This window comes from Doryrhamphus excisus, linkage group LG17 (genome assembly GCF_037039965.1).
Source record: "Doryrhamphus excisus strain RoL-2023G ecotype Guam linkage group LG17, RoL_Dexc_Guam_v1.1, whole genome shotgun sequence".
NCBI classification, from domain to species: Eukaryota; Metazoa; Chordata; class Actinopteri; order Syngnathiformes; family Syngnathidae; genus Doryrhamphus; species Doryrhamphus excisus.
Window position 1 is genome coordinate 3,858,209 of NC_136373.1, and position 27,054 is coordinate 3,885,262.

The 27,054-nt window shown below is 39.0% G+C and overlaps 3 protein-coding genes across 9 annotated transcripts in view; 2 read left to right on the plus strand and 1 right to left on the minus strand.

Moving 5' to 3' along the window:
- The first annotated feature begins 262 nt into the window (after window positions 1–262).
- On the plus strand, window positions 263–5,385 carry ifrd2 (interferon-related developmental regulator 2). 2 transcript variants are annotated; one of them, XM_058084380.2, is made up of 13 exons: window positions 263–874; window positions 1,755–1,811; window positions 2,007–2,123; window positions 2,212–2,296; window positions 2,381–2,505; window positions 2,627–2,784; window positions 3,130–3,183; window positions 3,345–3,523; window positions 3,629–3,737; window positions 3,928–4,062; window positions 4,144–4,272; window positions 4,345–4,437; window positions 4,556–5,385. In XM_058084380.2, exons 1-13 carry the CDS (start codon window positions 832–834, stop codon window positions 4,634–4,636), a joined length of 1,365 nt encoding a protein of 454 aa, XP_057940363.2. In that variant the 5' UTR covers window positions 263–831; the 3' UTR covers window positions 4,637–5,385. The 2 variants fall into 2 exon arrangements, with proteins under 2 accessions (XP_057940363.2, XP_057940364.2); XM_058084381.2 differs by lacking the exon at window positions 1,755–1,811 and having other exon boundaries at window positions 277–874.
- A 379-nt stretch (window positions 5,386–5,764) lies between these two features.
- Window positions 5,765–26,779, plus strand: apeh (acylaminoacyl-peptide hydrolase). Of its 6 annotated transcripts, XM_058085225.2 has the most exons (22): window positions 5,765–5,899; window positions 6,057–6,174; window positions 6,250–6,385; window positions 6,558–6,633; window positions 6,727–6,802; window positions 7,618–7,724; window positions 7,815–7,949; window positions 8,028–8,119; window positions 8,204–8,241; window positions 8,322–8,443; window positions 8,519–8,579; window positions 8,735–8,829; window positions 9,429–9,477; window positions 9,566–9,669; window positions 9,756–9,891; window positions 10,442–10,528; window positions 10,593–10,673; window positions 10,748–10,836; window positions 10,916–11,109; window positions 11,184–11,286; window positions 11,397–11,503; window positions 12,422–12,575. In XM_058085225.2, exons 2-22 carry the CDS (start codon window positions 6,057–6,059, stop codon window positions 12,519–12,521), a joined length of 2,106 nt encoding a protein of 701 aa, XP_057941208.2. In that variant the 5' UTR covers window positions 5,765–5,899; the 3' UTR covers window positions 12,522–12,575. The 6 variants fall into 6 exon arrangements, with proteins under 6 accessions (XP_057941208.2, XP_078653827.1, XP_078653823.1 ...); XM_078797701.1 differs by lacking the exon at window positions 12,422–12,575 and adding an exon at window positions 26,514–26,779 and having other exon boundaries at window positions 7,618–7,949; XM_078797697.1 differs by having other exon boundaries at window positions 7,618–7,949.
- Window positions 12,959–27,054, minus strand: part of LOC144901923 (uncharacterized) — a 49,972-nt gene continuing 35,876 nt past the window's right edge. Inside the window, exon 4 of the mRNA XM_078797702.1 lies at window positions 12,959–13,390. Coding sequence (XP_078653828.1) covers window positions 13,113–13,390 — 278 coding nt within the window. The 3' untranslated portion in view covers window positions 12,959–13,112. The remainder of the gene's footprint in view (window positions 13,391–27,054) is intronic.

The following is a 27,054-nucleotide window of genomic DNA, read 5'->3' on the forward strand; positions in this document are numbered from 1 at the left end:
GGCCTTGGCTGTTATTGGTTTCTTTTGACCACAGTAGTAAATTTGAGTATTTATGGGATTTCGACTTTGCCTCTAAGATGATCATGGATGGGAAAGCAGTGATGTCGACATGGCATCACCAGAAGATCATAGCACTTTTGATGATGTCACCTTGCTGTCTTGATATTTGCAAGAATACACCCTTGTCAGTTCACACTTAAATGCTAAATTGACTAAAGACACAGTAATATACATGCTAGGCCATCTTATTGTGATTAAGTTAGTCATTTTATTTCAATTTAGCCGTGACTTTATTTGAATTTTACACAGTCCTGTAACGGAAAGACGGGATCAAGTTGAGCGGTACCTGGCAACCCACTTTTATCAAGCTAACCTGGCAACACCCGGCAGTCGGCGTGCTCTCTCTGCTGTGACTGAGGGGAAGATGGTGGACCTGGAGACCGCATCGTGTTTCGAACTTCGCCCCAAACTCTTTGAGAAATGCTCACATTGTCAACCCGGTGTTACGTATAGATTACCAGGGGATAATCATAGATAATACATCGAGGACAACTGTTGATTTGGTCTCTCCTTTGGTTTAGACTTCTCTCCCCTGGTGGAAGTTAGCTTGAGTGCTGTTCTTGGTTAATCAGCATTATTTTTTCACCAGAGTGTGGATTTGTGTTTTGAACTATTATCGTGGGAAGCATCAACACCACCCAGATGTCTCCACGCCGACTGTAGAACCAGAGAGGAGCTTTTAATAGTCGGCTAAAAGTAGGCTAACGTTCGTTAGGTAGCCTATCCTAGCTAACTAACCCCCAGCTGGCCGGCCGCTCGAAGGTGCTTGCCATGCCGCGGATTAAAAAAGGGAAACGTGGCTCCACAAAAGCGGGTAAGTGTTCATTAAACCACTCCAAAACTTTTACTGTTACTGTTAATACACTGGGAAAATAGTTAGCAATGTTGTCATGCTCGGCACATGCATCACAATTAACTAACATTAGCAACATGGTAAATGTTTTTTTTAGCATTCAATTAAGAGTGGCTTTTAAGCAACTTTGAAGCTTTGAGTTTTTTTTAACGGACTGACATGTAGGGCTATACATATTTATATATAGACATGTTTATTTATAGTATTTACATAAATAGCAAACCACCGGCCATGCCAGAAATATTTTTACTTTACTGAATTTCCGTGACAGTTATGTGTGTTAATAAAGTTGATGATTCAAAAAGACACAGGGTTGGATTGCGGCGCGTGCACACTCACGTACCGCATATTAAACAGCATAGCTTTTTCTATATTGTTGACAAATTAATCTTGCCATATTTGCACTGTTATGTATTTAAAAACAGTTAAGGTAAAACTCTAATTATTGCTGAGGCCATTATTTATTTACATAAAGGGACTTAAAGGCACAACATTCCCTGCCTCTTCCTGCTTCGAGTGAGTAAGATACACCAATTTAGCAGATATTTTGGCTAACTATATATGACAAAATTTGTGTCAAAGTCAATGTAATGCTTGAAATATACCCTTTTTTCCTCCTCTTGATTTGTACCATGTTTGAATAGCCCTAGGACACAATATTCTGTGTGTTTGGCTTGGATTGAATGAGTTAAAAGCTGTGTATAAACTCATTTTCCGATGTTTTCGCCACCATCACATTCCTATTTTCATCAACATTTCACATCCTCCGCCATTGTGACGCCCGTGTCACATACGTACTAAATATACATCATTCATTCCATCGTCCATACGTCGTCTCCAGGATCTTTGCGTCAGGAGGTTCTTCAACTGCAGCTGACAGCTAAAGCCTCCCTGAAAGGTAACACGTTTGACCCATGACCCCTTATTTCCACACCAAAATCTGAAACAAGATAACTGAAATCAACTAAATATTACCATCTATCATCGTGCAAAAACTATAAGCCTCAATAAACAGGACATTTTAAATGTAACATTGTAACATTTTTCGCACTTTTTTGCTAATGATGTGATTACATCCTTGTGTGTGTGTTAGGTGCCAAAATTGGCAACAAGGTGGAGTCAGGAGCCAGCGATGATGAGCTGACATCGGACATCCTGAGCCACTACAGCAGCGCCAGTGAAGGCACCTCGGTGGCAGAGGAGGGCATAGGTGAGCTGCGTATACGTACTGTATATACTTGTAATTACAGTATGAAATATTACAACTGTTTGACTACTACTTCCCATTCCAAACACAGGTGGGGAGCAGGTGGACGAGCAGACAGCCCAAGAGGAAATGGAAGACAAACTGAAACAGTGCATCGACAATCTCACCGACAAGAGGTGAGCCTTCTTCTTGTCTTCCGAAGCAATTATCCCAAAATAAAAGAATAAAGCCAAATCACTAAAATATTGACTGGGTCTCAGTGCAAAGACAAGGCTCGCGGCCTTGGAGTCCTTGTGCCAGGCCTTCTCCTCCAAAGTCTTGTACGACTTCCTCACAGAGAGACGTCTCACGGTCAGCGACTGCCTGGAGAGGAGCCTCAAAAAAGGTCACATGAACCAGCACCTGAATATCCCACATTCTTTGTTACGTTAGCGAATCTTGATACGACGTTGTTACCGAACAAGTATTATTTGTTGTATTTGTACACTAACGCTTCCTCCATCCAGGCGGTGGAGAGGAGCAGGCGTTGTCGGCCACCCTCTTTGCCCTGCTCTGCATCCAGCTGGGTGGAGGAGATGAGGCGGCCGAGGTCTTCAACATGCTTCGCCCCATCATGACCACTATCTTGATTGACAGCACTGCCAGCATGACAGCACGTCAGAGTGTGAGTAACCGTATACAATACCTATAGAATACAATACAATAGACGGTAAAACAACGGCGGTAATAATGACAGCAGCTGTAGCTGCTACTACTAACCATATGTACTGATGTGTACTTATGAAAAATACATGGCAGATTACAGTAGATTCCATTGTATTCCATGTACTGTATTATTCACAGTAGTGATACCAATGTTTGGTCTGATTGGTCACGTTTTACTCTCATGGCACCTCATAATATCCTGCATATAATAAACAATCGGAGGATGCCTGATATAGTGCGCCATGTTTGTAGTTTATCTTTGTACATTTACTTAGACATGTTGTGTTTTATGTGTCCCCTTCAGTGTGCCAGAGCTTTGGGGATGTGTTGCTATGTCTCTGCTGCTGAAGACGGAGAGGTGAGAACATTTTAGGGCCAATTGGGTCTTTAGTCATTCATAATTTTACCCGTATAAATGACTGTATGTTTACAGTAACAGTAAAATACCCTTAAGGATGCTATGCTAGTACTGAATATCTTTGCATTGTACATTGAGCTTTTGTTTTGTTTCCTTCCCAGGACTTGATCAAGTCATTGTCCCTCCTGGAGAGCGTCTTCATGTTGTCTTACCCCAACAGAGAAGGAGCAATGCCCACGCCTAAACCTGGCGGTCCAGCCCTCCACAGCGCCGCCCTGCAGGCCTGGTCCCTGCTGGTCACCCTCTGTCCTGCATCCAGACTCTCTGTCCTCCTGCACCTGTGAATGAATACACGATAGTTTTTTATATTTATATTATTTATTTAGTTGTCTGTGGACATGTTTGATTGATTTAAAATGAACAATGTAATAAACTTGTTTTGCAGTCACCTCCCCAAGCTGCAAGCGTGCCTGCAAAGTAGCGATGTCAATTACAGAATCACTGCGGGAGAAACCATCGCGCTGCTGGTGGAGCTGGGGCGGGAAATAGATGAGGTACACACATTGTTCATTGTTTTCCCTTAATTGCTCCCTCACTTATAATCACCATGTGTGTATTTGTACAGTATTCATTTAAACTATGGATTTATTGAGATCTTCTCCTTGTGGGACGAATAAAGACCTCTCAGAGCCTCTCTCTAATTATGGCTGTAGTGTGGTGACTTTTTAATGTTTTTGCGTGCAGGACTTTGAGGTGGAGGATGGAGAAAGCTTGTGTGAAAATCTGAAGAGTCTAGCCACAGACAGCAACAAGCATCGCGCCAAGAACGACAGGAGGAAACAACGCTCCATCTTCAGGGAGGTTCTACACTACATTGAGGTGAGTTTGGAACACACACACACACACATACAGCAGCAGTCCATCACCGTGATTATCATTGGCTTCACGTGTCTTCTTCAGAATGAAGACTTCACAGAGGAGAAGATCAGGTTCGGAGTGGAGAGTGTGTACATCGACAGCTGGATGAGGAGAAGAATCTACGATGCCTTCAAGGAGATCCTGGAGTCTGGAGTCAGGCACCAACTGCAGGTTAGCAGTCAGGAATATCTCTCTTAAAAAGATGTTTTATTTACTTTCTGTTGTGTGTTTGTTTTGCTGCAGTTTAACCCACTGCTGAGGGACATCTTTGGTTTAGGACCTCCCATCATCCTGGACACCACCCTCAAAGCCAACAAGATCTCACGGTTTGAGAAGGTAAAGGTGGTTTCTTCTGGCACAAAAACTCTGGAGGAAGTGACGTCGGTCTCGCACATGTGCAGAACTGATCAGAGATGTTTGCAGAGATTTAGCAATCTTTATGTCTCCTCAACAGCATCTTTTCAACTCGGCCGCGTTCAAGGCCAGAACAAAACAGAGGAACAAAGTACGCGACAAACGGGCCGACGTCATGTGACATGACTGCCGTCGACTGCCTTCAAGCCGCGCGTGCTCTGCAAACGAACAACGTCAAAACCTCGTACCCGCCATTACGCTCTCCACATTCAAGATGGCTGACGCTACAGCTAGGACCACCCTCGTAAGAAATAACATGTTTGCCTACAAGATTGATCAAGACTGTGTCATTGTTACATACTGTGTAACAATACTTTTTGCAGTATTTTTCAAACTGGACAAAAATGTATTGGGAAGCAACAACATGTTAGGTTGGATGGAAGGGAAATTCTAGGGCAGTTAACATTAAGGCTGTTATGTTGATGTGGTTTTTAATTGGTGCTAATGCTAACTATGACATGCCCCCTCCCACAAATATTCTTGCATCTCATTGTTTCTTATTGCCAAAAACTACACCAGCTCATGTGTGTGCTTTTATTTGAAGTTTTTGCAACACTTTTGGAATAAAACCTGTAAGTATAGAAGCCTAATTACAAAAAACAACCATTTTTTGTACTGCTATACGTATTTTTTAAAAAGGAAGGAAACAAACATTTTAAATTGTAATTTATTAGAGTAGAAGTTGTCATTTGTTTTAGTTTTAAGAGAATGCAAAGTTTACAGACATAACTATGGGAAGAAGATGAATTATTGGTTGTTTATGCTCTTTTAAATTATATTTTATTGTATGTAATTGCATGATGTACATTGGGATGTATCATAAGAGGTGTTATTTGAATCATTAAAGGAGTGTTTGGAGTATACACTGCATATTTGTGTCAAAATATCTGATTTATTTTGAGTGAATAGTCAATATGGACGATTGTTGTGCACATTGTGATTTATATTGTGACAAATTGTGGGGTTTATGTTTTTATTTGAAGGGTATTTATTCAAAATTGATTTTGGTTGGGTTTGATTTTGAAAAAGCGGTAGAAAATGAATGAATGAATGTTGAATTCGTATGAATATTAAACAAAACCATATAGAGAAAACCCCCACCAAATTAATATTATTTTGGGGGGTCTAAAGATTTTTCGGCCATCTAAAACAGGTTTAATGTCGCCAGTATTGACACCGTAAGCATAAATGACGAGTTAATATAATTTAAGTAAAGTAAGACAATATACAACAAACATGTTTGCTATGTTTGGCGACCATCTTGTGAGCGATTCGCAGCTGCTACACCCCTCTGAAAGTAGCAAGAGTGGTACGGTCCACTCGCCAAGTGAACATGGAGGCTCTGCAAACGTTTTAAAGAACACGTGAGTCGAATATTGATCAGGTAACAAGCTTAAGCACCTTGAAAGTCAAAATGATTCATCTTAATGCAGTCGTTGGTCGTAATAGATAGCAGCTGGATGCTATGAATAGATATCTAGTGTTGTTTTGAATGACTTTAACGATAAGGTCATTATAATTACTAATGTTAGTGTTTGCAGATGGATTCCAGACACGTGTCGAGGCTGCACAGAGAAGTCAGCTCTCTTCCTGCAGCTTTTTCTGCTGACGTAAAGAAAAAACAACAAGCAGACATCAACGTGATTACAGTGACTGCAGGTACAACTCCACGTTTGTACTTCCCGTTTAAGTCTTGAAATAGAACACGAACACAAACTGGGTGAATGTTGTCAGGATGGAGTCAGGCTGATGCTGTGAGGGGATCCAGGCTCTGTTACTCGCAACAATGGACTCTCGTTTTGGACTCTGTAGACCAGAACAAAATCAAGACTGTCCTCCCACCTGGACCATGTGGACCACTGTCTGCAGAGTCGGTACACACACATACACGGACATGCATGGTAAAACTACATGCACTTGCTACATTTAAGAGCATGTACAGTTAAAATGATTCATTTTCTGGTCCTTTTTTGTTCATTTCAATTAGCCGAATACAGTATCGTATAAATAGTTTCCAAAATAATCATTTAGTTCATGTTTAGACTACTGAGTGGACTATCCCCTATTGGTGGTGTGAGGGCCGTGGTCAGAGACATTGGTGGTCAACAGCTAATGGAGGTGACCACCGGTCTTTTCTAACATTTAATCCATACATCCAACCATCTCATTCCTATTCTAATTTATTTTACTATGGTTGGCGCCATCTTGTAGATTTGGGACCATCATGGACTCAGGAAGTGCCTCAATTTGACCGCCCTCAACAAACATGGCGGCGTGTATGATGATGGTGAGACACTTGTACGACACATTTAACAGTCAATTATTTTATCCACATATCCATTCATCTAGTTGTCCAGCGAGCTAGTTAGTTAGCTAGCTAAACCGGAAGTGGTGATTTTCTCAAAATGGGCATTAACCGGTAGTGGCCGTGACGAACTGGAAAGCTAGCAGTTAGCAACACAACATCTCAGCTATATAACGAATGAATGTTCTTTTACTCTGTTTTACTTGCTTGTATTCAACTCATTTTTTCTGTAAAGTGTCTTTGAGTATTTTGAAAAGCGCTATACAAATAAAATGTATTATTATTATTATTATTATAAGCAGTACACTAAATACACTGCAATAGCATGCTAACACTAGCATGAATTAACGGCTTCCTTGGTGCCTTCAGGTGCCCATCTAGTGTCGTAAAAGGGAACTGCTTTCAATCTGATAGCTAATTTCCACCATTTAATTGTATAAACAAAGGCATTCATATAACATTTCACATTGTTTTTATGTCTTTGGGCTTTTCATCTATCAATGTAATAAATAGAATTGAAAATGAAATCGTAATTCCTTAATTACTTTTATTTTTTGTGCATTTTCCACACCTGATATTGATTGTCTTGCAGTTAGCTTAGAGCTAGTTATATAATTATAGCTAAAACACAATTTCTACCTGTACAAAACATAACACATGACTCACAAAATTGACTAAAATGTGAAAATGACCTTATCAAACCTTTTATTTGTACTTTGATACGAATGTAAATGTTTTTATTCATGCGCAGAAAAGGCTAGTATCCATGGCGACACTGTATTTTGTCATTATTTTAGGTCAATTTGGAGTTTTGTCGTGGTCTCAGTGTGAGAGCCAGCTCCTCTACATCGCTGAGAAACTGAAGCAGGCAACAAATGATGATGAGGAATCTGCCTGGGGGATGGTAGATCTCGACACACACACACACACACACACACACACACACATTAAGTATGTAAACATGGCCATGTGTGGACATGTCGCGTGTTCACAGGACAGGAGTGTTTACTGTGACGATTGGGGCGAGTCTCTGACCAACAAGAGCACTCCGGTCATTTGTGTCCTTAATCTGCACAGTGGTGCAGTGGACGTGTTGAAGGGCGTCCCCGCTGACGTCTCACCAGGGCAGGTCTGATTCAGTCCTGTACATTATATGGTATGGTATGTTATATTGAATATGTGTTATCTTCACCACCACCACCTCCAGGCTTGCTGGGCTCCAGGAAGTCAGAGTGTGTTCTTTGTAGGTTGGTACCATGAACCCTTCAGACTGGGACTCAAGTTCTGCTCCAATCGCAGGTTAGAGAGACACCTGATTGTTTAATTGTTGTCATGAGGCAACACAACAAAGTGTTTTTTTTTTCTCTTTGTGAACTCTTCCAGGTCAGCGTTATTCCAGCTCAGCATGGACGGTCGCTGCGGTGAGCCACATTGCTCACCCTTTCAAAATAAAACACCTTATATGCACCTTCTTCAATCCACTCCACACTGTCCAAAACAGAGCGTTTGACTGGGGATGACGTGTCGGTGTCCTGTCCCAGGCTGAGTCCAGACGGGTCCACGTTGATCTACTTGCAGGGTCAAGTTTTTGGGCCACACCATCAGTGCCTCAGTCTGCAGCAGGTACCACAATACTATACAGTATATGTGTACTTTGTATCCGTATGTGTTCCACTAGTGACTATTGATGTTCTACAGATGGATTTGACCAGCAAGAAGACATCCACACTGGTGGACGTTGTTAGTAGGCCACTAACTGGTATGGGATGTTTACAATCTGGCGCGTTTGCACTTCATTTGCGTTGGAAATCAAGCACTTTGTTCAAGAAGATCAATGCAAATGCTATGATATTTCATCATGATACAGCCTGTCATTGTTTATATTGATAGTATTGTTTGTTTTGTGTGTTTCAGATGGCTTTGCAGGTATTTATGAAGCTCTGCCGCCCTGCTGTTGGTCCGCTGATTGCCAGAGAGTCGTCTTCAGCAGCGCCTGTCAGAATCGAAAGGTAAAAATAAACGGTTAAAATTAATATTATACTATATATATATATATATATATATATATATGAAATTCATTCATTCATTTTCTGGACCCTGGACTGGTGGCCAGCCAATCACAGGGCACATATAGACAAACAACCATTCACACTCACATTCATACCTATGGACAATTTGGAGTCGCCAATTAACCTAGCATGTTTTTGGAATGTGGGAGGAAACCGGAGTACCCGGAGAAAACCCATGCATGCACGCGGAGAACATGCAAATTCCACACAGAGGGTGGAATTGAACCCTGGTCTCCTAGCTGTGAGGTCTGCGCGCTAACCACTCGATTTTAAAACCACTCGTTTTAAATAAAATGATAAAATGTTGGGCGGCACGGCGGTCGAGTGGTTAGCGCGCAGACCCACAGCTGAAGCTCAGAGCTAAATTTCTTCACAATCAAACACACAGTAAGTGTAGAGAAACAGTATAGCAGATAAATCATCTGGGAACCTTACACTCTGCCAAATAAGAACCCATTAAGCTTACATTGATCCATAAATAGCAACCCTATAACATAAACTAGTTATCTGGTTGGCCAATCATGCTGTCCTTCTGTCAGGACCTCTTTGTGGTGGACAGACCATCAAAGAAAGTGACCTCCCTCTCCGGTAATGAGTTATTTTCTTTTTTATTTTTTGTTTTGAGGAATAAAATGTTCCCCCAAAACATTCAAATCCTGTCCCGCATCTATTCTAGGCCTCTCTGATGCATCCAAGGTCTACGGTAGCTGGAAGCTTCTGACCATCCAGGGAGACCTGATGGTCGTCTGTTGCTCCAGTCCCAACACACCACCCACTCTGGTTGGACACACAACACAGCGCCACCAATTAGACAATGATGGCTTTTGTTATTGACACAATGTGTGTGTGTGTGTGTGTGTGTGTAGCTAGTCGGGTTCCTCCCTTCATCAGGTGACACTGTAGTAACTTGGCACGCCCTGCAGGAACCCATCAACACCTTTGATTTCCTGTGGACTGGTTTCGAAGTTGAACCACCACCAGAAGAGGACAACTCAAATTATCGTGAGTTTGACACGGCAACATTACAAAGAAAGATTTCTTCTTTGTGGTTTTTTGAGGAGAATTATGATCTCAGGGATGGACTACATTTGAAACACTTATATGCTAGGACTACGTTAAAAAGCCATAGAATAGAATGAATAGAATAGAATGGAATAAAATAGAATGAATAAAATGAAATAGAATAAAATGAATAAATAAGATTGAATAGAATAAAATGAATAAAATAAAATAAAATGGAATGAAATAAAATGAATAGAATAAAATAGAATGAAATAAAATGAATAAAATAGATTGAAATAAAATAGAATGAATGAAATGAATAAAATGAAAATAAAGTAAAAAAAAATTTAAAAATTATATTAGGAAAGCAGGAAGTGAACAAATGTAACAGTTACTGATTGTAAAAGTACCAGATGGAGGGGTAGGATTTAATAAGCTTTGCTTCTTCCTACTCCTTTTGGACATGTGGAACTGTGAACTGATTATGTGATGCATTCAATTGTCATCTGATGCATGTTCAAATGAAATTAAACCATTACCATTACCATAGCTGGGGTGAAGTTTGGAGCAGTCCTGGTTAAACCACACGGACGTCCTCTCCATGGAGACAAGACACCACTTGTCGTGTTTATCCACGGTAGGTCCTTGCTAAATGATCTAATCATGATTCACTTGTAGTCCTCAGTCTGATGTTCCTACAGGTGGTCCACACTCCCAGTTTGCAGCCGAGTGGAACATCACCACAGCTGGTCTGGTCTCTCTTGGTTTTGCCGTGCTCATGGGTGAGACCCTTTACTCTTATCCGATACACACTTTTATTTTGTCATCCTGTATTGTTTCTATTTCCTGTTTTCAGTGAACTACCGTGGTTCCACAGGCTTTGGTCAGGACAGCATTTTGTCCCTCGTTGGACACATTGGAAGACAGGATGTAAAAGATGTACAGGTATGCTGGATATGCTTTCACGGAGTCCACTAAATGATATAATAATATAATAATATTCATATCTGGGGTGTTTACCCAGAGGGCCGTGCTTGCCGCGCTGCACAGAGACACCACCCTCGACCCACAGCGCTTGGCCGCCATTGGAGGCTCCCATGGAGGCTTCCTGTCGTGTCACCTGGTGGCTCAGTATCCAGACTTCTACAGGGCGTGTGCGGCCAGGAACCCGGTCATCAATTCCGCCACCTTGCTGGGCACCAGTGATATCGTGGACTGGTCAGTAAACACACGTAACAAACGTAACGCACTCCGCTGTCAGATACCGCACACGTTTTAATGTCCACCCTCAGGCGTTACACCAGCGTGGGCTTGCAGTACTCCTACGAGCAGACACCCACTGCTGAGGCACTGGTAGCCATGTTGGAGAGGTCACCCATCATACATGCTGCACAGGTTAGACACACACTGGCCAAACTGGGTCAACATTTATGCTAATAACTAGCACATTTATTACAAATCATTGCACCCAGTTAATTAGTGTTTTTTTTCCCAATGTAATGTAGATCAAGGCTCCTGTGCTTTTAATGCTGGGGGGCAGAGACAGACGGGTGTCTCCTCATCAAGGCCTGGAGCTCTACAAAGCACTCAAGAGCAGAGCATCGCCCGTCAGGTACATTGACACACACACACACACCTAATCATGGCAGCCAGGCTGATATTTACCAGGAATAAATGCTTTCTAGTCCTAATTTGATGGTTTGATGATAATAGATTGTCTTTGAACCTAAATAAAACTAAAATCATGCTGTTTGCTCACAGCAGAAAGGACACACACCAGCAAATACAAATAGACGGTGTGGACATTGAAAGGGTGAAGGAAAATACATTTTTGGGATCACAATAGATGAAAATATGAGCTGGAAACCTCATATTCCAAATATACAACATAAGGTGGCCAGAAATATTTCAGTATTGAACAAAGCAAAATTTATTCTCAATCAGAAATCTCTCCACACTCTTTATTGCTCTCTGGTTCTACCATATCTTACTTATTGTGTGGAAATATGGGCTAATAACTATAGAAGCAATCTTCACTAGCTAAATGTGTATTTTTTTTAAGTCTATATTTTATTTTTTAAAATAAACTAAAAACAAAAAAAAAACCTTAAACTATATTAGGAAAGCAGGAAGTGATCAAATTTTTTAAAATAAATTAAAAAAAATATATATTTTAAATAAATTGAAAAAATTAAAACCTTAAATTATATTAAGAAAGCAGGAAGTGAACAAATTTTTTTGTTAATAAATTAAAAAAAACAAACAAACAAACCTTAAACTATATTAGGAAAGCAGGAAGTGAACAAATGTAACAGTCACTGACTGTAAAAGTACCAGATGGAGGGGTAGGATTTAATAAGCTTTGCTTCTTCCTACTCCTTTTGGACATGTGGAACTGTGAACTGATTGTGTGATGCATTCAATTGTAATGTGATGCATGTTCAAATGAACTAAAACCATTACCATAATTAGGTCAATCAATTATGAAAATCAATAAAACTGTAAATGCAGTGGCTGTTATTGTGTGCAGGTTGTTATGGTTTGCAGAAGACGGACACTCTTTGTCTCGAGTGGAGACACAGGCCCAGTGCTTCCTGAACATAGTGCTATGGCTGCACCAGTACCTTTAAACAGTGTCGTTAACATGCCGTAATTCCCAATTAAAAACTGTAACAAACACATTATATTCTATTGTATCTTTGTCATTGTGACTTTGTACAATAATTTCATTTAGTGATGAGATGACGTTCCTACAATGTCCAGCAGAGGGCATCGTTTACCTAGTGTACCGTATTTGCCACTTCAGCTATTTCAAACTTTCTACACACATTATAAATACTTATATTTAATACAAATAGGAAAGCTACAGGTACATTTATTTGTCAAACAATGAAATATGAATTTAGCAATCATTTTTAAGAGAATATATGAGAAGTAAGTCACAATTTTAAGAACAAATGAATGAAATGGTTTCTGCCTAGCAACAAGCGCCCGCACAAACGTGATCAGTAAAAAAACATGCACAGTTGTACTGATCAGCATTGCTAGTTGGCTAAAATGATCCTGGTTTTCAAGTATTACAATATTTCTACTTGTACAAAGACATTTTGACCCCTGACCCCCAGTTTGGAAAATAAACGTAGTTTCTCATGAAGTTCTCAATACAAGATATTGTTTGGGATTTGATCCGCGAGCTGGTTGACATCTTCCAGATGTCCTCATCACGGACACAATGGTGCCGATAAGTGCCACCATCGCTCGACTGTCATGATGAGGTCACGGTAACGTGGGCGGGCGTGGGTGAGGTCACCACTTTGGGTAAGAAGGCTGGAGACGCCGCTGATGAGGAGGAAGCCAAAGAAAAGACGGTGGAGTGACTCAGGAGGAGTTGACGGACAGAAGGAGACGTTCAGTAGTATTCCGCTGTGTGGGCCGAGGCCCTGAGACGGAGCATTGTTCGAATCCCCGAGATGAGGCGCAACATTGGTGCTGATGCTTGCTGCATGTAGGAGGACAAAAGCAGGAAAGACTTAGGCGGGGTTGAGTTGGACAAAGGAGTTCTTGGTGTTGGATTGTTCTGATGCTTCCTGTCTCTACATAGCAAGACAACGAGATAGTTGAGATGATGGGTTGTCCTGTTGTCACAGTTCATTGCACATGTCTGTATAATTTGATCGATTTTGGAGGCCTATATAAAGGCCCCAAAAAAAGGCCAGCATGGTTAGTCCGGTGAACGGCGTCATATGGACAACATCTCCGGTGGTTAGGCTCCCTCTCGAGTTAACGTTGGCTCAGAGGAACTGTTAGCGAGACCTGATTGTTCCTCCAGGTGTAGCGGCCTCCTGTGAGACTGGTCCTACAACTGGAATCATCTTCAGCAGTTGCTCAAAAGCACAAGGGCAGGGGCACAATCGAATTTTAAACATTTTGCAGACTCCCTCTGAACAGCGATCCAGCACAGCCCTCAAACAGTCAATCACTATTATCCGAGTGGAACCGAAGACACAGCATCACCAGCTGAATTTCAGACATAGTTGCGAATGGTGATTAATCACGATTAATCCTGATTAATTAAGTAAATAAGTGCTTAATTTGATTACATTTTTTAATTGTATGACAGCCCTGAAAAACTCGACTGTAAGAGACTCGTTGCAAGTTATCTCAAACAATTCATATTTACGGTACTTGAACGCACCATGTAAATTTATCCCACTCTGCACAGATACACAACTAAACTGTATATTTACCGTTTTTTCTTCCATCTCATATTTAGTGCTAAATGCTGATGCGACATGGAAATGATTAAAGGCAACAATAATTAATTATGAATTAACCTCAAGTTAATTAGTGCGATAACACTTGGTAGTTCCAGGCTTGTACTGACGGATGGTGAGTCTGTATTCATTTTGTGCTTTTAATTTGATACGCCACATGATATAAATAAATGGCATTCAATCGCTACAGTATACTGTACAATGACGACCCTCCCCCCTCGACTCCCCCCCACACAAAGGAGTGTAAAATAAATTTTGTTATATAACAATTTCATGCTCAAAATTCAATGCCAAATAGAAGAAGAATTGCTATTCCAATAAACAACAAAGTTGCAAGTGTCGCTTAAGATGCAGCATGGGAATAAGGACAGGAATAATCACCAGGACAAAGGCAAGATGGAGGAGTGCCAAGTGGAAGGAGGGAAGGGCGGGGTTAGTGTGTGAATTCCTCCCACCATTCCCAAAATCCCATAATCCTCCTCTACGTAGGATACGTGCATACACACTGTGGTCTTAGTTGTGGTAGTAGTGGAACATAACAGAGCTTAGATGTTCTCCAAAACGTTCAGCAAAACACCGGGGGAAAAAACAAAGTGTGTATAAAAAAATTACTTGCTCATAATTTTAATTAAATAAAAGGGACCTACTATGCTAATTTTTGTGAATTTGTGGACTCCTATAGAGCAGCTACACACAATAACCCACACAGAAAGCTTTCTAAATCTTCAAGAATCTGCAACGGTATGTTTTAAAAAGTGTATATATATAAAGTGAAATAGGGGCTGCACGGCGGTCGAGTGGTTAGGCCTCACAGCTAGGAGACCAGGGTTCAATTCCACCCTCGGCCATCTCTGTGTGGAGTTTGCATGTTCTCCCCTGTGCATGCGTGGGTTTTCTCCGGGTACTCCGGTTTCCTCCCACATTCCAAAAACATGCTAGCTTAATTAGCGACTCCAAATTGTCTATAGGTATGAATGTGAGTGTGAATGGTTGTTTGTCTATATGTTCCCTGTGATTGGCTGGCCACCAGTCCAGAGTGTGCCCAACCTCTCGCCCAAAGGCAGCTGGGATAGGCTCCAGCACGCCCTCGTGAGGATAAGCGGTAGAAAATGAATGAATAGGGCTAGCTACAAGGCTCACAGTGACATCACAAAGACCCAGTGTTAGAAAAAACTCTCTGAAACGGAGCATTTAAATCTCATAGATTAGCAAGACAAATAAAAAAGAAACAAACTGGAAAAGTCATTGTTGGGTCATAAGTGATGACTTTAGGAAAAAAATAACTCGCTCATAATGAGCTAACATCATATTGTACAATATTATCATATAATAGTCATCCTATTAAACGGAGGAATTTACAATCAGCTACCAGAAATACATTTGACAAGTTTAACTTTCCACCTTTTCTAAACACGTTAAAGACGTTCAAATTGCTTGCCATAAAAATGACCGCTCAAATCTCTTCGATCTTCTCACAAATCTTTCAACATTTTGTGCGTGTGTGTGTGTGTGGGCGGGGCCCCATAAATCAATGTGTCGCTTCTCAGTGAGCGATGGATGGCTCCACAATTGACCTCCAGCCAAATATGCATCATAAAGCATGCTGGGACTTAACTCCAGTTAACACTCCTTTGGCCTTTTTGGTCATATTTACTCCATAAATCTGTCTCGGTAACCAACCAGTGTTGACTACAAATAAGTCAAATAATTATAATGCATATTTTTATTGTCATCACAGTTTAAGATTTTCAGCTTAAACACATTTTGGTTGCTATTAAACTTCCCATATTTTTGTTTTTTTAGCATATGCGCTAGTTTTGGTCATGTTCCTGGTTCTATGGTTATCATCACAGGGTAAGTCTTGTTTATGAAGTTTTTCATTCGATTTTATTAACCATAAAACACTAGATTAGACACGCTTTGTGCGTTTTAGTTTTATTTTTTTTAATGTTTGGCTAGTTCTTGAAGGCCGGGAAACCAAACATCCAGTCCAAGCAAAGCTCTGACTAATAATCTCCACTTGACTGAGTTAACAGCCTCAGTCAGAAAGTCTTCAATGGTAATTAATCGTGACTAAATACATACGGAAGAAAAAGTACTGTGAGTCATTGCAACCGGTACCCACCTAACTAAACAAAAAGATGCCCGATTAGAAACACAGATGTCAACACTGTGACATAAAGAAATCCATTTATTTTTATTTATGTACTATTCTATGCAGGTGATGTAAAATGCTAATATTCTCTGTGTACATTTTTATTCATAATCGCTGCGACCTTGCAAGGTAAACGTAAACAGAATCGAACTAATCCACAAAGTCAAAGCCTGTGTTAACATGCAGCTGATGTCATGCATGCAGCAGCGATGCAGTGCCTTGCAGTACACTCTATGTACTACGTATACAGGAAAGGGCTCAAACTCATGTTTATTTATGCCGCGCTTAAAAAAACTTTGCTGCAGCCTTCATCTGACTCGGCACTTACACTATGATCCCAGGATCAAACAAACTGCTGAGTCAGGAATAATAAAAAAAAAAAACACACACTGGATAATGAAATGAACATGGACTCAAAGTATTACTGAACACACACTACTACTTATTGCGTATATATGGAAAGATAGGTTCAATTGGTAATATTTCACTTTATTCATTCATTTTTCTACCGCTTATCTTTACGAGGCTCATGGTGGGTGCTGGAGCCTATCCCAGGTGGGGTACACCCTGGACTGGTGGCCAGCCAATCACAGGGCACATATAGACAAACAACCATTCACACTCACATTCATACCTATGGACAATTTGGAGTCGCTAATTAACCTAGCATGTTTTTGGAATGTGGGAGGAAACCGGAGTACCCGGAGAAAACCCACACATACACGGGGAGAAGATCTAGAAAGCTTTCTGTGCGGGTTATTGTGTGTAGCTGCTCTATAGGAGTCCACAAATCAATACAAAGGGCCCAAAATTAGCATAATAGACTATCTAAACTATCTTCTCCCAGGGTGGAATTGACTTGGGTCTCCTAGCTGTGAGGTCTGCACGCTAACCACTTCACCGCCCCTATTTCACTTTATATATATATATACATATATATACCGTAAATACAGTATAATAATAAATGAGGCAGTTATTTACAGAAACCACAGAAAGGGCGGGGCGTTACTGCGAAAACTTATGACAAGTTAATTTTCTAACATTAATAATGATGTGGAGTGCATGAGAAAGCGTACTGCATGCAACGCCGATGACTTTCACGGCAACAGCCATGGCCGTACAGTCAGGAGATCGGGGAAGATCTGGGTTCGAATCGCCGCTTTTGAGTGGAGTTCTCCCCGTGCATGCGTGGGCATGCTGGAGCCTATCCCAGCTGTCTTCGGTCGAGAAGTGGGAATCGAAGTGGCCTGCGCACTAACCACTTGTACACAGTGCGGCCCAACATCATTCATTGATTCTTTAATTCTTTGTGAAAATTTGTATTTTGGATGGTGACATTAGGATAAGGCTGCACAGTATATAATGGTTAGTGCACAGGCCTTACAGCTAGGAGAGTCGAGTTTGATTCCGAGTTCGAGTTTGCATGTTCTCTCCATTCATGTGTGGGTTTTCTCCGGGTACTCCGGTTTCCTCCCACATTCCAAAAACATGCTAGGTTAATTAGCGACTCCAAATTGTCCATAGGTATGAATGTGAGTGTGAATGGTTGTTTGTCTATATGTGCCTTGTGATTGGCTGGCCACCAGTCCAGGGTGAAGACAGCTGGGATAGGCTCCAGCATACCCGCGATCCTTATGAGGATAAGCGGTACAGAAAATGGATGGATGGAGGTTGCCTATAATAATAATAATAATCTATCAAGATGATAATTCATTTCAATAAAAAAACTAAAAGAAAATCATTTTCATCCCCATGAGGTGACTTTGGTGTTACTGAGGTTCATGTAAGGTTATGATATTAATAATAGAGTTGTTTTGATTGTGAGCTTATTCTTCTGGTGCATTGGCCCATGTTACTGAACCGTCATCAGGCCCAGAGGACCAATCTGTTCTACTGCTGCAAAGAAAAAGAATCAACCCCCCCCCCCCCATCCTCCCCGCTTGTATTTATGATGTGTCGGTATACTTTATGTGCACGTCTAACTAAGAACGCCTGACAAAGACACGTAAAAATAGATGATAACCCCTGAAGCATCTTTTCTTGCTTTTTGTTTAAAAGGATTCAGGATGCATCAAGTCTTCCTAAAGAACTGTCAAGTCATGCTTGACTCTTCTGTTCTGATTTTGCACACTCCCAACAAAACATGGACGTCTTGCAACCTGTTTTACATTGTTCCAGGACTGGACAAAAAAACCAAAGTGACAGGCCCCCAAACTATGGAACTATGGAACTATGGAACTATCTCCCCCTGCTAAACAAACCTGCTCCTTCTGTGGAATGTTTTAAATCAGCACTAAAAAAAAACACTTTTAATCACATAGACATTTTTATTCATCAATAAATCAACTTTGACCTTTATTTTGTTCTTATAACAGATGTTTTTTTTCACATTGTTTGGAATAATGTGAGCATATTTGCTTATTTTGTGGTATTTTCACATTCTCCACAGTAGGTATTCCCTTTATCCCTAAAAACTAAATACTTGTCGTTCCACAACACCTTTGAGTCTTTATCATCTTTGAGTGATTTTCTTTTTTTTTTTTTTACTTTTACGGGGAAAAACATTTGTCATGTAAAATTCCTCAAAAAAATACCCCGTAGCTACTGCCAAAAGAGGCTGCATAAAAATACCATAGCCACCCAGTGGGATGGAGAGTTTGTCATTTCTGAACATTTTTTCCCCCCATAGGAAGAAATAGTGGAGATAGAAATCTTTCATGGTCAAACTGTCGCCATCATTTTTTTAAAAGCGGACCTATGATGCTTTTTTTCCACGTTTCTGACCTATAAATGTAGTTATAATGTAGTATTCTGGTGTTAAACCTTGCCAAAGTATCAGATAATGAGGTTTCAGTATTTGGAAGTGAGCCCTGAAAGAAGTTTGGGATGGCTGAAAACGCTCGGTTTCAAGAGGCGTGGTAAAACTGACCCTTTGTGATGTCACAGAGAGGCGGACGTCCTTATATGGACATTGCTGTAAGCCGGATAAGCTCTCTGCTACTCTGTTTAGCAAACAAGCTCAGGCAGAAGGTATTATATTTTTTATTTTAGATTCCCAGCAAGAGAAAAATATTTTCATGTGTCAACGGTATTTCACGTGAAATATCCGCAAAATGTTGCTGGAGCCAGAAGCAGCGCGTTCTCGCCGGGAAAGGTGCATTCATTTCGGACACACTGCGTCCATGTCGGGCTTCTGAGGTCCACCACACCAACGGCAACTCTGACAAAGTGTGTCCGACAATGAGTGCTCCTCCTTGGGCGAGGCGGGAGGCAGTGCCACACGTCCAGGGCTTCTCCCACTTTGCTAGCTTAAGTCCGGGGTCTCCAGTAGGGATGAGTTGGATACTCGGTATAAACAAAAATGAGCTCTTTTAGACGCTACATTTGAAGTGTCAGTCAAAGGCAGAAATCAAAGCAAGGCAACGTTACGTAATTTAACAGGAGGATACTGTATGGAGAAGTGCGAAGTGAGGGGTTGTCTCGTAAATCTCCAAAGACTTGTCAACAGCACGCTGAGGGGCAAAAAAAAGAAGAAAATGAGAATCTTAACACCTTCACCGTGTCCACATGGCCGACATCTGCCGACACCTTCATTCCATCTCATTCCATCCCATCACAACTTCAGGCTTTTCATTACGAGTCTGCTGGCTTTCTGTCTATCACTCCACTCTTTGTCTTTCTTCATCCTTTTCTTGTTCCTGCTTTTTCTCTACAGCTGCTCTACGTATAAAAAAACGGCACCGAATCCTGATCCTGTCCTGTTGCGTTGAAAGCAGTAACATTCTCTGTTTGATACCAGACACCGGCGCTGATTTTTAACCAGTATCCGGCTCATCCTTACCCGATATTGTGTATCGTGACACCCTGAATAATTTAAACAGAGAGAAAGTCCAAAGTCATAATTTTATAAGAATAAAGTTACAATTTTACCACATTAATTAATGAAAAATACTATGGGAAATTATATTAAGGACATTTTTTTGTACTAACATGAAGAAAAAGTCATAATTTGGAGGGAAAAAGTTGGAATTTGACCATATTCTACGAGAAACAGAATAAAGTTATCAAAAGTTGTAATTTGAAAATAATAAAATACTAAATTCAAAAGATTAATCCTGTAGTGTATGAAGAAAAAGTCATAATTTGAAGGGAAAAAATTGGAATTTGACCATATTCTACAAGAAACAGAATAAAGTTATCAGAAATTGTAATTTGAAAAGAATAAAATAGGAATTTAAAAATATTAAACCCATACTAATATGAAGAAAAAGTCATAATTGGAAAGAAAAAGTTGGAATTTTAACATATTCTATGAGAAACAGAATAAAGTTATGAAAAATTGTAATTTGAAAAGAATAAAATTGTAATTTCAAAAGATTAAACCTGTATTATATGAAGAAAAAGTCATAATTTGAAAATAGAAAATTTGGAATTTGACCATATTCTATGAGAAACAGAATAAAGTTATCAAAAATTGTAATGTGAAAAGAATAAAATAATAATTTCAAAAGATTAAACCCATACTAATATGAAGAAAAAGTCATAATTTGAAAAGAAAAAATTTGGAATTTGACCATATTCTACAAGAAACAGAATAAAGTTATCAAAAATTGTAACGTGAAAAGAATAAAATTGTAATTTTAAAAGATTAAACCTGTATTATATGAAGAAAAAGTCATAATTTGAAGGGGAAAAAAATGGAATTTGACCATATTCTACAAGAAACAGAATAAAGTTGTAAAAATTGTCATGTGAAAAGAATAAAATAATAATTTCAAAAGATTAAACCCATACTAATATGAAGAAAAAGTCATAATTTGAAAAGAAAAAAATTGGAATTTGACCATATTCTACAAGAAACAGAATAAAGTTATCAAAAATTGTAACGTGAAAAGAATAAAATAGTAATTTCAAAAGATTAAACCTGTAGTATATGAAGAAAAAGTCATAATATGAAAAGAAAAAATGTGGAATTTGACCATATTCTACAAGAAACAGAATAAAGTTGTAAAAATTGTCATGTGAAAAGAATAAAATAATAATTTCAAAAGATTAAACCCATACTAATATGAAGAAAAAGTCATAATATGAAAAGAAAAAATGTGGAATTTGACCATATTCTACAAGAAACAGAATAAAGTTATCAAAAATTGTAACGTGAAAAGAATAAAATAGTAATTTCAAAAGATTAAACCTTCAGTATATGAAGAAAAAGTCATAATTTGAACATCCAATTACAGTAAATAATACCGGTAACGATACAATTTGGAAAGCTGCACATTTCTATGCGGCACAAACATCCGTTTAAGAATAAAAGTAAGAAACTCTGCAGTAATTCATTCTGCAAAATAATGAACTCACCTCATTCTGCACAAATTCATTTTTATTTTATTATTATTATTTTTTTAAGTATCAAAGGAGGCTGCATTCCAATTTTACCATCATTGCTAATTGCATATTTACAACTGTTCCTATTCATAATCCTGTACCGATATAAACGTATTCATTTAGAAACATTATGACTTCTTGCTGCTAATTTTATTGTTATTTCTGTCCAAGTATTATTACTTTATTATGTTTACAAGCATATACTTTTTGCAGTTTTGCAGCGGTGGGACACAATTATGTAATAATGTATGCTTTTTATTTACAATCATCCCTGAGGAGGTGTTCATACAAGTACAGTAATGATGTATTGTCCTATAAACTGCAGTGGGAGGTAAATGTATTGGGCAAAACACCAAATGGAGAGTTAAAAAAAAAAAAAAGTCGTCCGTCGGAATGCTGGGCGATAAGACAAACAGCTGCTAAAGTGTGTGGTTACCTGTCCTTGTTGTTCTCTCTAGCCTCAACACATTCACGCTGAGGAAACACCTGTCATTGACGTGCATGTCAGGCATTTCTTCACTCTGTGTGTGTGTGTGTGTGTGTGTGTGTGTGTGTGTGTGTGTGTTCCTCTTTAAATGCCTCACGGAGAATGGATGTTGCGTTTAAAGTCATTGCAAGGCTTTAGCTGACGGACCGTAACCAGTTTGGTTCTGTCCTTGGCCTCCATAGACTTTGACATAAAGCACTTAAAGCTGTCTTACTGTTATCCCGTTATTCCCAAGACAAACACAGGGACACTCCCAACCCTGGTTTAGGAAAATAGTTCACCTTCCTGGTCTGTGTCTTTAACGTCGGTCAGAAGTTTTGTGAGGGTAAAACATTTTACCTCGGCTTCATTAATTTATGGAAAAATGGACAGACTTTTCCCACCGATTGCACCACGCCTTACTGTAGCAAAGACTTAAATAGCAAGGAAAGTATTCCCAGTATTACAGACGGAATAAAAGAATAATCTCCCTAATGCAGCTCCGAGATAACGGCATCCCCTCGACAAAGAAATCATAACAACCAGACAACTTTCCAGCTAATTCCCCTTCCTAAGCGCTTAAGAATCTGATTAGTTCTCCATCGCAGGAATTTTGTTTTACTCGTACGCCGCTTCCGATTGGATCACACCACTCTAACCTGCCGTGCCATTGGTCAATCTCCAAACGTAAGGTATGAAATCACATTAGGGATTTGAGGGATCTACCGTACAGTGAAGTACTTTTCTTCAGATATGCGTCGTGTAGCCATTCCGGCCATTCCCTGGTCTTTTAAAGGGATTAGGAGACGTTTAAACAGTTGGGATTAGTTGAGACGGGAAGGATTATTAGCCAGAAAGTAATCCTGCTCTGTGGCACGATTGCTAATAATTCATTTGACTGGGAGGTAAAGGAGAAGCAGCCTGAAATTTGAAGGACAGAAAAGGATAATATTAATGCACAGAGATGACTCACATCACTATTATTATTATTATTATTATTATTATTATTATTATTCGAACAACCTGATTTTGTATCCCCGAAGACAAAATCTAAGTGCAATCGACCTTGAGTAACATAAGTTAGAATACTGAAAAAGATGGATTTTTAGGTTCACAATACAGTGGAACCTTGGTTAGCATCCTCCCTGGTTAGCATATTTTTCGGTTAAGGTAAAAAAAAATGCGTACATTTTCCAGTTAAAAATCAAATCTGTTTTGAATTTTTTTGTAGCTAAAACACCTTAAAAAAGTCAAGAAATTGTTCTTGAACTATTTGGAGTAGTAGTAGCATGTTTGTTTTTTTTTTTTTTTGAAAGTTAACAACCTGATTTTGTATCCTCAAAAGACGAAATCTGCGTAAGTGCAATTGACCTTCAGTAATATAAGTCTGACTACTGAAAAAGACGGATTTTTAGGTTCGCAATACAGTGGAACCTTGGTTAGCATCCTCCCTGGTTAGCATGTTTTTTGGTTAATGTAAAAAAATGAACACCAAAATTTTGCCTTTTTTGCGTACATTTTCCAGTTAAAGATCCCTGCTTATGCAAACAAACCATTAGCATTCCTTATTTTTCTAACTAAAACGCCTTAATCTGACTGGGAGGTAAAGGAGAAGCAGCCTGAAATTTGAAGGACAAAAAAGGATAATATTAATGCAGAGAGATGACCCATATTATTATTATTATTATTATTATTATTATTATTCAAACAACCTGATTTTGTATCCCCAAAGACAAAATCTGTGTAAGTGCAATCGACCTTGAGTAACACAATTTTGAATACTGAAAAAGATGGATTTTTGGTTTGCAATACAGTGGAACCTTGGTTAGCATCCTCCCTGGTTAGCATATTTTTCGGTTAAGGTAAAAAAAAAAAAAAGCGTACATTTTCCAGTTAAAGATCAAATCCCTTAGCATTTATTGAATTTTTTTGGAGCTAAACTGCCTTAAAAAAGTTCAACCTAAAGTGTTCTTGAAGTACTTGCAGTAGTAGTAGCATGTTTTGGGGCTTTTTTGAAACCTGATTTTGTATCCTCAAAAGACAAAATCTGCGTAGAAAAAAAAAAAGATGGATTTTTAGGTTTGCAATACAGTGGAACCTTGGTTAGCATCCTCCCTGGTTAGCATGTTTTGCGGTTAATGTAAAAAAAAAAAAAAAGTACACCAAAATTTTGCTTTTTTTGCGAACATTTTCCAGTTAAAGATCCCTGCTTATGAAAACAAACCCTTAGCATTTCTTATTTTTGTAGCTAAAAGTCGTGTAGTCGTGTCTGTAGGCGGGTCATGGATGGAATAAATTACACAGACCGTTTGGGTCTTAATCTTTACGGTTATTGTGTTTAGCTGCTCTACAGTAGTCAACAACTCAATACAATACAAATTGCTTTCTTTATAACTCATTAGTTTTTCCCCATGTAATTTATTCTGGTGAATGACAACCGAATTTGTTAATTTTTTACAGTTTTATATGCCCTCATATGTTTGTTGTTTTTGTATATCATTGGAGGTTGCCATTTATAACCGAGCTCCCGCCTCTGTTTCCTCTAAGGATGCTGATTGGCCGGCTCAATTTTGAGTTAACCTAAATAGTATTATTGTAAAGGTTTTGTGTTCTATTATTCCAGTTTCTGAACATTCCAAGTTATGTTTTACTTTGCTTTTGAGCATCCCCTTGAGCATCGCCATGACCCTAAAGAAAGACTAGACTAGACTAGATGAGTAAAGGGTCACAATGGTCAGCCAAATTCCAGCATCCCGTCAAGCCCTGAGGCTGCATATAGATAGACGCTTATTTAGTTATTTCTTCCTCTCCGGCTCATCTGTCTGTGCCCTATGACCCCTAAGTGTTGACCTTTTGACCTCTCTGCATATATAAATATATAGAAAGTGACAGACATGCCACAGGTTAACCTGAGGGACTGCAGGTGAGTCCAGAACATGACGGTATTCATTTTAATGTGAAAAGACGTCAGCACTTTCAACCAACCAAGACGACTTCCGAGCACAGTGGCCCGTTCGAGTCTTTCCGTTTTGCCATGAATCCCCAAGCCACACGCCTACACGGTTTTCCCAGTTTTGAGCCACATGAAATGAGTTTGAATCACACCGCCCACGGCGAGATGAACCCCGTCTTTCCCTCCTCCAGCTTCCTTTTAGGTCAACATGTTGCCGCATGTCCGGGTGGGCCAATTGCCCCATTACTCATGCACTACTGTTATCTTAAGAGGCCATTAAGGACCGTTTTTGTTGTCACCTTGAAATAAGAGAAATTAAATAGTTCATTAAAATACACGACAAATCTTACCTCCAAACTGGATTATTGTGCTCTTTATATACTCAACACTCAACTTTTTTCCAAGATAATAATGTACACATTGAAAGGGTGAAGGAAAATACATTTCTGTGGATCACAATAGATGAAAATATGAGCTGGAAACCTAATATTACAAATATACAACATAAGGTGGCAAGAAATATTTCAATATTGAACAAAGCAAAATTTGTTCTCAATCAGAAATTATTGCTCTCTGGTTCTACCATATCTTACTTATTGTGTGGAAATATGGGCTAATAACTATAAAAGCAATCTTCACTCGCTAAATGTACTGCAAAAAAAAGGCCAGTAAGGATAATTCATAATGCCGCCTACAGAGAACATACTAACTCCTTATTTCTAAAAACAAATACTTCAACTTGCTGATATAGTTCATCTTCAAACAGCTAAAATAATGCATAAGGCTAAAAATAACCAATTACCTAAAAATGTCATCCAATACTTAAGAGAGGAGAAATATGATCTCAGGGAAGAACTACATTACATAATAAATACAATAAAACTAAATTAAACAAAATTATATTAAATAAAACTAAATTAAACAAAATTAAATTTAATAAAATTAAAATTAAAAAAAAAAATACAATTTAAAAATTATATTACGAAAGCAGGAAGTGAACAAATGTAACAGTTACTGATTGTAAAAGTACCAGATGGAGAGGTAGGATTTAATAAGCTTTGCTTCTTCCTACTCCTTTTGGACATGTGGAGCTGTGAACTGATTATGTGATGCATTCAATTGTAATCTGATGCATGTTCAAATGAAATAAAACCATTACCATAATAATACAAATCCACCCATGGAGGGTTCAATTCACCAAGGGGTTCACAAATGTCGACAGGCACTTTATTAGTAATTTCAGCAGCAAGGTAGAACCTCTTTCAAGGCTTATATTTATATTACCTGTCAAATTGTTTGAATCCTCCACATTTTCCAGTTATTTTTTGAAATTGAAGTCCTTCAAGTCCAATGAATAGCTATCAACCATCTCTGTTTCTCTCCCAGGAAGCTGATGCGTATTGTCCGTCCATCCACCTTCATCGTGGATTGAGGGCTTGACACCCATAATCGCCAACTGGCAGACCGTCACTGGCTTCAAGCTCCATCCCACCAACGTACCAAGAGGTATGTCTTTCCTTGCGGGATTTATCTTTGGCTGGTGTGTCTAGAAAAATGACTCCGAGATTTCTATTATCACTTCTAGAATTTTAATTTCATTCTCTCTATCAATGTCCACGCCATCTTTTGTATGCGCATGAAGGTATCCTTGCTATTACCAAACAGATTTACAGATTTATTTATTTTATATTTTATATTTTATATTTTATATTTTATATTTTATATTTTATATTTTATATTTTATATTTTATTTTATATATATATATATATATTTTAATTTATTTATTTATAGTCATTTATGTATAAGTTAAACAGTTTGGGCTCCAGTATTGACCCTTGGGGTACGCCACATAATTTAAACCTGTAGATGTATATTCTCCTTGCTTCACATATTTTCCCAGTTCAAGACCAAGACTTTGTTCATTAA

Coding starts and splice junctions, on each gene's coding strand:
- ifrd2 (XM_058084380.2), top strand. CDS start 832: ATGCCGCGGATTAAAAAAGGGAAACGTGGCTCCACAAAAGCGG. Junction 875..1,754: donor ACGTGGCTCCACAAAAGCGG/GTAAGTGTTCAT, acceptor CGTCGTCTCCAG/GATCTTTGCGTCAGGAGGTT. Junction 2,297..2,380: donor GACAATCTCACCGACAAGAG/GTGAGCCTTCTT, acceptor ACTGGGTCTCAG/TGCAAAGACAAGGCTCGCGG.
- apeh (XM_078797697.1), top strand. CDS start 6,057: ATGGATTCCAGACACGTGTCGAGGCTGCACAGAGAAGTCAGCTCTCTT. Junction 8,444..8,518: donor AGTGCCTCAGTCTGCAGCAG/GTACCACAATAC, acceptor GATGTTCTACAG/ATGGATTTGACCAGCAAGAA. Junction 9,670..9,755: donor CCAACACACCACCCACTCTG/GTTGGACACACA, acceptor GTGTGTGTGTAG/CTAGTCGGGTTCCTCCCTTC.